This window comes from Lactuca sativa, chromosome 1 (genome assembly GCF_002870075.4).
Source record: "Lactuca sativa cultivar Salinas chromosome 1, Lsat_Salinas_v11, whole genome shotgun sequence".
NCBI classification, from domain to species: Eukaryota; Viridiplantae; Streptophyta; class Magnoliopsida; order Asterales; family Asteraceae; genus Lactuca; species Lactuca sativa.
In genome coordinates this window covers 70,169,039-70,181,752 of record NC_056623.2, presented here as the reverse complement: position 1 = coordinate 70,181,752, position 12,714 = coordinate 70,169,039, and the positions used below count along the sequence as shown (strand labels likewise).

At 38.0% G+C, this 12,714-nt stretch overlaps 2 protein-coding genes, 1 non-coding gene and 1 pseudogene across 3 annotated transcripts; 1 reads left to right on the top strand and 3 right to left on the bottom strand.

The window, feature by feature from the left end:
- The first annotated feature begins 7,141 nt into the window (after window positions 1-7,141).
- Window positions 7,142-8,438, top strand: LOC111916605 (uncharacterized). The gene is made up of 4 exons (XM_023912274.3): window positions 7,142-7,497; window positions 7,683-7,841; window positions 7,937-8,018; window positions 8,097-8,438. The coding sequence occupies exons 1-4, from the start codon at window positions 7,174-7,176 to the stop codon at window positions 8,246-8,248; spliced, it is 717 nt and encodes a 238-aa protein (XP_023768042.1). The 5' UTR covers window positions 7,142-7,173; the 3' UTR covers window positions 8,249-8,438.
- Window positions 8,439-9,244: 806 nt separating this feature from the next.
- LOC111916604 (molybdopterin synthase sulfur carrier subunit) lies at window positions 9,245-10,222 on the bottom strand. Its single transcript, XM_023912271.3, has 2 exons — window positions 10,065-10,222; window positions 9,245-9,688 (listed from the first exon to the last, which is right to left on the bottom strand). The coding sequence occupies exon 2, from the start codon at window positions 9,666-9,668 to the stop codon at window positions 9,348-9,350; it is 321 nt and encodes a 106-aa protein (XP_023768039.1). The 5' UTR covers window positions 9,669-9,688; window positions 10,065-10,222; the 3' UTR covers window positions 9,245-9,347.
- Window positions 10,223-10,304: 82 nt separating this feature from the next.
- Window positions 10,305-10,376, bottom strand: TRNAE-UUC (transfer RNA glutamic acid (anticodon UUC)). The gene has a single exon. It is a non-coding gene; the product is annotated as a tRNA-Glu (tRNA).
- A 556-nt stretch (window positions 10,377-10,932) lies between these two features.
- LOC122195162 (syntaxin-132-like) lies at window positions 10,933-12,306 on the bottom strand (annotated as a pseudogene).
- Between the last annotated feature and the right edge of the window lie 408 nt (window positions 12,307-12,714).

The following is a 12,714-nucleotide window of genomic DNA, read 5'->3' as shown; positions in this document are numbered from 1 at the left end:
CAAATCACAGTTCAGTAATAATAATACTCTAATGGTTATACCTTATTTCAATCATCACATTCTTATATATCAACAAATGGACAACTTCAATAGTTATTTCAAAATGGATGAGCATAAAGCATTATAATCATTGTCATGACCTTCAAATCATCAATAAGTTCATCTAATCTCAAATGAAAGATTTCATGTAACGTCCCGATTTTTCAAAATAAAATTTTTATTTTCAAAATAGAATTAACACTCATTTTTATAAAGATATATTCAAGGCAAAAATCATTTGTCTATAAACCATAATTCAAAATTAAAGTTATAAAGAAAAGCAATGTGAAATCTCAGATCATAAATTTGTTGATGTGTATGTGTGTATAGTCCCGTCTTCGTCTTATCACGATTACCTAAAGTACCCGATACATTTAAACCACATCTGTAAGCCAAAACTTATCGAGTTCCCTAAGATACCATATACAACACAAAATCCATACATGACAGTAATAGATTTGTTAAAACCCAACATGTTTGTTGTAACTGAACATGTATGTTTCAACCTAACAAGTCTATTTCAACCGAACGGGTTTGTTTCGACCCAACATGTATGTTTCAACCGAAGGGTTCTGTTTCAACCAAATAGTTATGTTTCAACCCTACAAGCCTGTTTCAACCGAACAAAGCATGTAAGCATACAAGCAACCAGAAAGAGTCACGAAGACAACAAGCACATAAAGACACCTAGTGTCCTACATTATAGTGATAAGACTCACCTGAAACACAAGCTCAAAGATCAACACTCAACACCTCGCTAATCAAGGAGACAAAGAAGGCTCGATATCACGAGATGCTGAGAAGTGACATCAGGGAGTTTGTGAGTAGGTCCAGTTGCAAGACGTTGGAGGATATGATTGCTCGGGCCAGCGAGAGGGAGATCGATCTGGAGCACCTCAGGAAGAGGAAGTCAGAGGAGGTTCAGGTAGCCGCAGGTTCAGGCAAGAGACCCAAGGGGTCGGACGTGAGATCGAGGGATTATCAGGGCTATGGTCGTTATGGCAAGTATGGAAGGACCCACGAGGGTGCATGCAGGAGTGATAGTGGTGGTTATTATGGCTGCTTCAAGTGCGGCCAAACTGGTCATTTCAGCAGGGACTGTATTGCTACCACCATTCAGGGACTAGACCTGATATGTTTCGACTGCAGTCAGAGGGGCCACAAGAAGGCCCAATGTCCGAGTTTTCTTACAACAGGACAGGTGATGGCACCTGCCCCTGCGACTATGAGGATCACCGACAACCGTCAGGGCCGAGCAGAGGCGCCTGCAGTGGGGACCAGGGCTTTTCAGTTGTCTACAATGGAGACTCGAGCATCACGGGATGTTGCAGGTATGTATCTTTTGCTCTTCTGTCAACTTTTATTCATGATTATATTGTTATGGTACTGCATTACCTGCTTTCGATTAATTCATATGCCATCTGCATACCATGAATGTTAGAGTAATAGTAGTATGAAGATGTTTCCCTTTAGAGCAGGTTCTCAGGATGCAGTCACTGTAACAAGTGTGAGTATGGATCGAGAGGCATTTTGTTAGTCTCAAGAGTGGTTCAGGTTTGGTATTGGTTAGTTTTGGAGCGGAAAAAGATCTTTGAGATCTCTTTCCTTTTTTTTATTCTCTACTCTAATATCAATATTGTAATCTTTTTTTCTATTACTCTAGATCATATATAGTGTAGTTGGGTATTTTCATTCCCTAAGTCAATTTTTTTTTAGCCACACGTAAGCGTTGACCTCTTGCCAATTGATTCTGAGTAGCTTTATCGAGATCAGAAGCAAATTGTGCAAAAGCTTCTAATTCTGCGAATTGTGCCAGTTCCAATTTTAATTTACCGGCTACTTGTTTCATAGCTTTAATTTGAGCTGCAGACCCCACTCTGGAAACAGAGATCCCCGTAGCGGTAGTGAGTGTGGTTGTCAGTAGATCGACCTTTGGATGGAGAAAAGGATTGGGAATCCTTTCCAAGCTGGGATATGTAGGGATCTAGTTGAATCGAAGTGGGGGAGTACTATCCTAGTAGTCAGGAGCTGGGGTAGGAGCGTAACTTGGATAATTTCACATCCTTGCTAAGAAGGGAAGCAGCCGAGGTAGCCGTTTGGATAGAGCAGCGGGAAGTCGGGAGTTTGGGAAACATCCTGACATTGAGTTCATGTATTCGCAGTAGTAGAGGACTGGTTTGGGAAACCAGGTTGATGTTTTTCCCGGTGGCACGCAAGTTAATCAGGATGATAGACTGTGGAGCGTTCGTTGTTGGATGTTTTCAGGTTGGTATCCAGTAGTTAGACAGTGTGGGAAAGTGTTGTAAGACTACGGGATAGTCGTAGCATTCATTAGCGGTTTAGTTAGAGGAGTGTGGGAAGGGGGCCCATATCTCCTAATTAGCAGAGTGTGGGCGAGGCCCGTATCTCCTAGTCAGCCTGATGGAGATCGAGAAAGGATAGTACGTTGAGGATTTAGAATGATTTTGGACCCGCGTAGCCTAGATAGGTGAGACCTGGGGGCAGGGTCACTTAGTAGTATGGGTTGGGTGGGACCCATGGGTAAGGCTCGTGCGACAGTAGCTAGACAAGTGATATCAGAGGGAAAAACCGCTCTAAGTTATAGTTTAGGTAAGACCAGTGGGCGAGGCCCATGAGATTATGGCAGTGCAGGTGGGACCTGGTAGAGACCTTAGGGTCGAGATAGGGGATCGAGGATCCCAGACTTGTAGAGCCAGAGTGGCAGGGTAGATAGAGCAGTTCTAGATAGCCAAAGTTTCATTCGGGAATCGCTGGGAGCGACTAGCGACTCTGCTTGGGTTCAGTAACCGGTGGGAGTCCGGTAACTCAGTTAATGGCAAGTAGTTGGGACCAGGGTGCTCTCGGTTCATCCGGTAGGCGGATAAGAGACAGTAGAATTTTCAGCCAGGGGCAGTAATGAGAATAGAAGTTTTGTGTGGGAAGACGCCTTGGGAAGGCCAGTGAACGCACAAGGTAAAGGGGATGAAACCCCTAGGATGTCCAACATAAGTACTCGGGGAGTACCAACGAGATTGTCGGTTGGGTAAGAGTTGTGTTTTCAAGGTTGTTGGTGAGTAGAGTGCTCGTGAGATTTCTATTTACAAGGATTGGTTTTAGCTGAATAACCAAATGGGAGGTCAATGGAAGTGATTCCGCGAGGATTGGACCCAGTACGAGATGTACTCACTGAATGGGGATGTGGTGAGCAGATTGCTGGATAGTTGGCCGTAGCAGACTTTGAGGACGAAGTCTTGAATAAACGGGGGAGAGTTGTAACACCCCTAATCCAGCAGCACCAAGAAAGGAAAGGAATGCCCTAAGTCAAAGGGGTCAACTCGTCAAGTCCAAGGAGGAACTCGACGAGTCGGAGCGAGTTCCGTTTCGCATATTAAGTGGCCGACTCGGCGAGTTGGGGGACTGACTCGGCCCTAATTTCGGGACTCGGTGCCCTATTTAAGCATCCTATTCTCCTCTTTAGGGTTTCATTTACAACCTCTCTAGTCCGGAACCGAAACCCTAGGCACCCAACTTCATTTCTTGAGCTTTTGTGAAGATTAAGGTCCATTTGGAGTGCATCTTGAAGGTGTGGGAGAAAGGAGCAAGGAAGGAAGTGTAGATCCAGCCTCCACCTCGGTTTGGCAGCTGGTAGAAGGTAACAAGTCAATACCTTGAGAATTCATTTGATAGATCCCCTTCTTGGCTTAGATTTTGTCACATTGGGCCATTTCCAAGGCCAATTCGAACATTTAGCCTTTGAGGACGAAAAGGACTTCAGATATGGGCAATTTTGAGCTTTAGGGGCTCTGAGTGGGTAACTTTACCCAACTATGGCTTCATTCCATGATGTAGACATTCATTTTAGCTTGGATTAAGTGTTTTAGCTTCATAACACCTTGCATGCACGTAAAGTTAGCAACTTTACGTGTAATGCTAGCCTTAGGAGCCCATATCTACAAGTTGGAAGCAATGGATCGGACTGTAATCGACAGAATGGAGATGTCACAAGGTGGACTCGGCGAGTCGGGCCGTAAACCCTAATCTCTTCTAGTTATGAGTCAGATCAGTGAGTGAGTGGTGACTTAGTGGGTTGGATAGGACTAGGACTCGGAGATTCAAGGACTCGACGAGTCATGGGGTGACTCGGCGAGTCAAGTCGCGAGTTGTAGGGTTTCTGGAGGTTATGAACTCAGTAAGTCATTAGGCTGACTCGGCGAGTAGGGTCAACCTAGAAGGTTGAATTTGACCTTGAGAAGGACTTTGACCAGAGTTGACTTATTTTGACTCCTGGGGGACAGTTTAGGGCTAAGTGTTATTTTGGTATTGGTAGCTCGGGGAGCTAGAGGAGCAGCAGTTCGGAGAATTGTTGAATAGCAGCCAGAGGAGCAGCCAGTCTTCAGTTGTGCGAGGTGAGTCTCCTCACTGTGTGAATGGGTCTAAGGCCACAATGCCAGCCCATGTAGTTATGAGTAAGAAGACCCGGGGGTTAGCCCTAGGCATTGTATGCTAGTATGTAATTCCGGACCAAGGTCCGATGTCGGGCGGGTGCCCGAGGAATGTTTGCATGTTAAATTATACTTATTTTCTGTGTGATACTTGTATGTGTCTGGTTGGGAGGTGAGTGTGGGCGATGCCCCGTATCTCATCCTTAGCAGAGTATGGACGACGTTTCATATCTTATTAGTAGCAGAGCAGGGGTGAGACCCGAGATAAGAGAGGAGTGAGTGTGGGCGGGGGCTCGTATCTCACTAACAGCAGGAGCATGGACAGGGTTTCATGACTCGTCAATAGCAGGACAGAGGCGAGGCCCAAGATAGGCGAGGCCTTAGTACCAGAATATAGTAGACTAAGTTAGCTTATGTGTTATGAATTATTTATATGCTTGTATATGTTTAGCGGGCGGGACCCAGAGACAGGCGGGGCCTAAGAGAAACATATATGTATACCGAGCGGGGCATGAAGCCAGGCGGGGCATGGGGTCGGGCAGGGCCCGATGTAGCGGGCGAGGTACAGTGCTTGCAGTATGTGATTATGTATGGTATGTGGTAGGTTGGGGAACTCACTAAGTTTCGTGCTTATGGTTTTCAGTTTTGGTTTCAGGTACTTCCGGTAGCGGAGGGAAGAGCTCGGGGTGATCGCATGGCACACACCATTGTTTATTTAGCTTGAGATGTTTTACTCTGATAAGATGAATATGTTTTGAATTAATAATCTGATTTGATGTTACGACTTACGTTTATGGTTTGAAAGCTATGGTTTGATAATGATTTGAAAATGAAATTTTTGGACCTTATTTTTGGGACGTTACAATGTGTGTGTGTGTATATATATATATATATATATATATATATATATATATATATAACCACCAAATAGAGTGGAAAACAAAGAACAGAGGTTTAATCACTCTTTTGCAAAACTCAACAAGATAATCAAAACCCGCCAAATATGGTCACCATCCGATATCGATATTAGCAAAAACCACGAGATTGTCAAAATTAAGTTTCGGTCACCATCTAAAAGTAGCCCATCATGTCTTCATATTTCCTCTTCAATGCAGATCGAAAAAGGTGAACAATGAAGATGGAGAGGCCAAGCCCATGTTGTAAAGTGCTTCCTAATCAAACCTATATCATTAAGACTTCGGTTCAAACCATCATTTGAATATCATTTCATATTCTCAACTATGGACTTTCAACGGTTCAGATCTAGGGGTAGCACCCCTGGGGGACATGGTTACAAGGGGAAGTACCCCTTGGCGGGAGATGGCGGATAGGGTCAATAGGTAGCCCTCGAAACAAAAAACGAACTTCTATATAGGAAATGGTCCTAGAAAAGTATTTTCCCACAAAAACCCATATATTGGGTCATTATTAAATTGGCGCCAATTTTCCATTGTAACTGCCATCAACCTTCATCTTTCATGCATTTAAGGAAGATTGTTGTTGCAGATAAACAAATTGATCACGAAAACTGCATCATTATTTGTGGTTTTGTCTCTAAGAACACAACAACACAATCAAAGTATTATGTTTTTGTGAATCAGATTAAAAATGTAATTGGTTTGGTTTTTTTGGATTATCCCATAAGTCTACATTCGTATAACCCCATGAATAAGATTTGGATTACAAATTTAATAAAGTATTGTAATCACTATCCAATAAATTATTCAACTCATTGTTATTCGAAATCCCTAAATTCTAACATGTTTCAGTAATGAGCTTAATGAGTTAGGCAGTGAAAGGTGGTGTGGAGTGAGCCCGTTTCAATTTCCTTTATCATAAAAGGTAAAACTAATAACAAAAAAATTTAAAATAAATTAGAAAAAGAAGTGTAATTTTATGTTAGTTAGTGAAGAAAATTATAACGAAACAATATTATACTTGATGAGTTAGGAAAAAAAATAAGAATCAAACAAACACCCAAAAACCACAAAGACCAATCATGTAATTTACTCTAATAATATTTATAATAATAAGGAAAATATGCATAAAAGTCTTTAGTTTTTTTGCTCTATTGACAAGAAGTCATCTTTTTTTTTTTTTTTTTTTTTTTTTTTTTTGTTGTTGTTGTTGTTGTTGCAACTCAACCACTAGAACCGGTTATTATTTTTTTTTTTCAATTTAACCACTAGAACCGACTATTATTTTATTTTTATTTTTTTTTCAATTTAACCACTAGAACTGACTATTATTTGCAATTTAACTCAATTTTCAAATTACCGTAAACAATAGAAAGTTTTGATAGTTAAATTGTAAACAAAGTATCAATGATGACTTTTTTGTCGGTATGCAAAAATATATGTATTTTTTTTATGCATAATAATTTTTAACCTCAAGTCTTAACCATCACAACCTGTTATTGCTTGCGGTTACCTGAAAATTAAGTCAAATTTCAAGTAATAGCTGCTTCTAGTGGTTAAATTGCAAATAATAATAACAATAATAGTAATAAATGACAAAAAAGCCAAAATATATGGACTTTTATGCATATTTCCCTGATAATAAAGGTTTAACTTAGCAGGTTGTAAATGTTATTCATAAATCAATAGGGGGTGTTTTTGGAAAATCACTCAACCGCCATCAACAGTAGTGTGTTTAAACACTGAACGACTCGAAAGTCAGCAAACCCTAGAAAATGGATGCTGTGATAGACCAAAACACCGGCGCCGACGCCGGCGACGATGACACTCCGATGCTAAGTTCTCATACTCTAGCAGCTCTCAAAGAGTTTCTATCTGAACAGAACGGCTTGCTTGTCGCAAACAACGATGGAGCGACAGTAGCGGAAGACGAGAAAGAGGTGGCGTTAGTCACGGAGGATTGGAGACTAAGCCAGTTTTGGTACGACCGGGAAACTGCTGAGACGGTTGCGAGAGAAGTTAACGCGCTGTATACGTCCATGGATTCTCCCCCTTCCATTGCTTGCATTGCTTGCCCCACTCTCTACGTTTATCTCAAGGTACCTTAACATATTCAAACAGTACGCCTATATCGTGTTTATATTTATCATACCATGTCTAACAGTGCAAGAACATCTTTGAGTTCCAATATGATTGATTTAGAGTCATGATGCATAGCGAATTCCCAAAATTACTGTTTCTGTACGAAAGATCTTAATCATTCTTCTCGTCATCTGGTTTTTAGAAACTGCACCATGATTTACCCGTGCAACTTCTCGAATATGACAACCGATTTAAGCAATACGGAAACGAATTCACCTTCTATGACTACAATCAACCGTTAGAGCTCCCATCAACAATGAAACATTCATTCCGCATCATCATTGCAGATCCTCCTTACCTAGTAATATTTCACTTATATCATATTACTACATGCAATTTAGGCATTTACACATCTCAATTTTTTTGGTGATGTTTAATGTGAATTGTGATAAACAGAGCAAGGAGTGCTTGGAAAAGGTTTCTGAAACGATTGGATTTCTTAAGCAACCTGGAGAATCATTCTTGCTTTTACTCACAGGTCCAGACCATATCTTGATTATTTGATTGCTTATTCTTGTTGTTGACAAGATGATTGTTATATCATATATGTGTACAGGTGCAGTGCAGCATGAAAGAGCAGGTGAACTCCTGGGGTTGCGACCATGTGGATTTAGGCCACAGCATTCCAGCAAGCTTGGGAATGAATTCCGACTCTTCACAAACTATGATCCTGGGTTGAGATTAGGAGGATGGGAGCATGAGGAGTAGTAGTAGTAACATCTTCATTTTCTACATGTTTTGTTAGAAGGTTAAATATCTTGTTTGTGATCAAAAAATAAAGTTTTGCATATATACTTTATTATGTTGTCTTACAAGAGATTAGTTACATTTTGTTGTGATACACATGTTTTCTCAATCTTTTTGAGTGTTGTATGATTATTGTAGTTGTTTTGTCGAAGATGAGTAAATGACATTGATGTTAGTAATTAGTAAATGATCATTAATCCTTATTATTGGAGAGCATTTAACAATCAACAATGGTTCAAGAATATAATTTGGAATATGTTTTGTGTATTTAGGTTATGTTACAATGATATTGTGGTTTTTTTAGTACCATAAGACACCCAGAAACCTATTTAAAATCATTGTATATGAGTAACCAACCCTTCAACTCAGATCACCACATCCTCCTCCACATTTCAAGATAGATGCACATATATTTGGGTATCCTTTTGGCCTCAATTTATGGATTCATCTTTTCTCCAACAACGATCATCTAAAAGAATGTAGCTGGCTTGAACTTGAAGTAAGCAATTTTATGGGTTTCAAATTGAAAAATAAAATTAGCTGGATTGAGTGAGTACCAATTAAACTTTTCCACTCATCAACAACATACGGATATGTTGGAGTATTTTACAATTGGATACCAACATTGTACTTTCAAATTTTCTTTTTCATTTTTGCATTCTACTTTGAAGTTTTACCTACATTACAGCATTGTACTTTGTTGTTCTTGTTATAATAATGGATATTACTTTGTATTCGGATGACATTACTATAATTTGGTAGACTTTTCAAAGTGCAATGCTCTAATACAAAGAATAAAAGTAGGATGCAATAATAAACAAATAATCGAAAGTACATTACTATTTATTGCAATTATCTATCTAAAAAAATAATTCATAGTCAATTTCTTGATTTCTATCTTCAACTTTTGGAAAGTTCTTGTGTGAAACCTTAATTCTTAGAGTTTGCTTACAAGGATAAATAATACAGATTATCATTATTATATAACATTGTATTAAACATGATCAAACAAAAGCAAATCAAAATTTATTTGTGGATATACAAATGGGATTTCTATTATCTAGCCTCCACTTATAGGAGGTATAATGGCTAACTCATCTTTATTCTTAACAAGTGCAGATTCAGTTGTGTACTCCTCATTCAAAGCCAGAACCATGCATCCACGAAGCTCTTTCAAGCCAGGAAATTTTGCAATAAGTTTATCTAAGCAATCACCAGCACTAGTACCAGATGTCACTTCCATTTTCATATCAGTCATTCCAGTTAGATCTCTAGCTCGAGCAAAGAACAGTACCTTAATCTCAAAAGATTCATCTTCAATTTCGATTCGTGTTTGTTGGGTTTCTTTTTTACCCTCCTTCTCCATCTGTGATGAACCCATGATAGAATGCCTATGCCTGCCTGCATGTCGAGTAGATACAGAGCCTTTAATAAGTATAAACAAACAGAAACTAATAGTATTGTTTTACATGTTTAGTTTATTCAAATAAACATGTAGAGTATATATCAAGAAATTCTTCAGGACATGATCTAATAGATACAGGCGAGAATTTGATGTGCCCTAGGTTACTGGAAGAAGAAGTGAAACGAGAAAAAGGAATACGAAAGTAAATCGAATCATAGAACACACACCAACATAACCTTAACTCAGCAAAACCGTAAACAGAGCTGTAGAATGAAGGAAAGCAGGGATCCAAAACTGAGGTAGTAACAACTAGAAATAGAAAAAAAGAGTCGGATTAAGAACTTACAACTACCAAAACACCATAATTTTTACCTGTTATGAGGAACCAAACAATTGAGCAAGATCGTTTTCGTGATGAAAGTTAAGCTTAGTTGAATGAATTCAAATCGATGTGCAAAAAACATCGATTAAAGATTCCAAGTGTTGAGTTGTTGCTGAATAACTTCATCAGATAATGAGCGAGTTTGACCTTTAAGAGTGGATATCTTTGGATCTGGATGCGGATCCAAATTGATCGACCCACTATAGCTTCCAAAACGAAGCAAAAAAAAATTCCATTGCCGGGAATCGAACCCGGGTCTCCTGGGTGAAAGCCAGATATCCTAACCGCTGGACGACAATGGAATTGATGAACTATCTTCGTATTAAAAATTTATGTTCAATTAGAAAGATAAGTTGAAAAAAGATTTCAGAAAACGTCATTTGTTTGAAGAATAAAAGATGAAAATCTTGCACGAAAACACAAAAAACGTGACTATATTTTTTCATATTTTTGCTTAATAAATACACATAAAAAGTATTTATAATGTTATCAATATACTTTCCTTCCTATTCGATGTAAACGTTAACTATATAATTTACATATTAATATTAATATAATTGTAATTTTATTAAACTGGATACAAAATCGTATTTTTCATTACATCTCACCATATAAACAACTTTGACGAAACAAACAAAATGAATAAATGAACAAATAAAACATGAATTAAAGAAAATGTGAATTCCAAATGAACAAGTACACTCAAACACATTCATAGCTTTTCAAAAATAAAAAATGCTCTCAGTTTACACAAGAATAGGGTAGAATATAATATAATAACAATAATAATAATAAGACCTCACACTCAAACTCTTAAATGGGTTGAGAGACATGTGTTAATTTATTAACTCAACCACCTCACGATGTTCTTGATGTTAGAGCCTAAAAAGTAAAAAAACATTCATTTTAACCAAAATTATTTGAGTAAAACCATTAACAATATAAAAGAATCAAAACTATGGAATATAGAAGCAATACTTGAAATCCAGACATTTTGTCTTTAAACTTTTTCTTCAAAAAACTGCAAACAAAGATCAAGGTTAAAACTAAATATCGAATGTTTTTATTTATTTATTAAAATTAGGGTAAAGAGTAAGAACTGACAGTGTAGTTGACCGGTCAACTTCAGTTCCCTTTCCACATCCACGCCTCTGTCTGCTTGCCAAGTTCTAGTAAATAACAAAAAGTAGGAATTATTGAATTATATATTAACAAAAAGTTGTTTGTAAAAATTAAACTAACCTCCTTGTTAAGTTCCTCAATTTTTGATTTAATAAACCTAGCAATCTTTCAAACTTCATCCACATCTTTCTCCATACGCTGCTTGATTGCTGGAAAATAATAAACATTTAATTAAAATTTATATCAATAATTAAAAAGGTTGATATCTTGTTTACATTAGCAAATGATCATGAACTCATGATTCATATAGAAATAGGAACAACCTTTAATAGCAACAACTTTGGTTACAGCCTTGGATTCCTCATGAGCATCTTGTAGTTTTTTGAGTAATTTATTCAGCTTTTCATATTGTTTTTCGATGGATTGAACCTAGAAAAAAGAAGTATGCAATAAGTTTTATGATTTACATAAGGAAATTAGACATGTAGGATCAAAAGGGTATAGGTAGATAACACACCTTCTTGAAAAAATATCCAACCCTAACTCTGCAGAATTCGAGTTATTTTGTGTTCCCATTTCAAGATCTCCATGACCATAATCTTGACCCTGAGTATTCTCAAATGATTCCTAAAAGACATTATTAGATAAGTATGTTTCAACACAATAATAGAAAAGGACAGGTATTATAAGTATAAATTGATATATACTAAATGAAGATTAGGTAATACAAGTCTGACATCCAAAGTCAAAGGATCGCAGGTGAAAGAAAACAAAGAAAATAAACTCGAAGATCAATTTGTATTTCCTATGCCTATTATGTTGGAAATTTCTGAATTTTCCTATATACGAAGAGGTATAATAGGAGTTATCTAGTTTTGTGGGTTGAAAAATTAGATCCTGATAAGGATTGATGCTAGGATCCTAAATAGATGCAAGTTTGTTATGTCTTGTATTCTATATATATACATGCTATGTTATCGAGCTGTGATATCAAGCGTAAACCAATTGAGTTTTTTGTGCTTTAGTTTTTCTCAATAATAACCATTGTGTGTTTGGTTAGATCTTGTTTTGCTTTGATTTGGTATCAGAGCCTGGTTGAAAGGAAGACATGGTGGAAGGAGATACACCATCGTCTTTTGGTCCAGGGGGAAGCGACAAAGGAACGTCTTTCTTGTTTCAAGTACTAATGTTGAATGCAACGGGTTATACAGTGTGGGAAATTCGCATGAAAGTGATATTGAATGTTCATCAGGTGTGGGATGTCATAGATCCGGGAGCGAATGATCCAAAGAAGGATAACGTTGCTATTGAGATTGATCCAAAGAAGAATAACGTTGCTATTGCCGTGATCTTCCAGGCGATACCTGAAGATCTTATTTTACAAGTTGGAATGATGGATATGACAAAAGAAATTTAGGATGCCATAAAAATCCGTAACCTGGGTGCGGACAGGGTGAGGGAGGCTAGATTGCAAACCCTAATTACCGAGTTTGACAATATTAAGAATGAAGGAGTCGG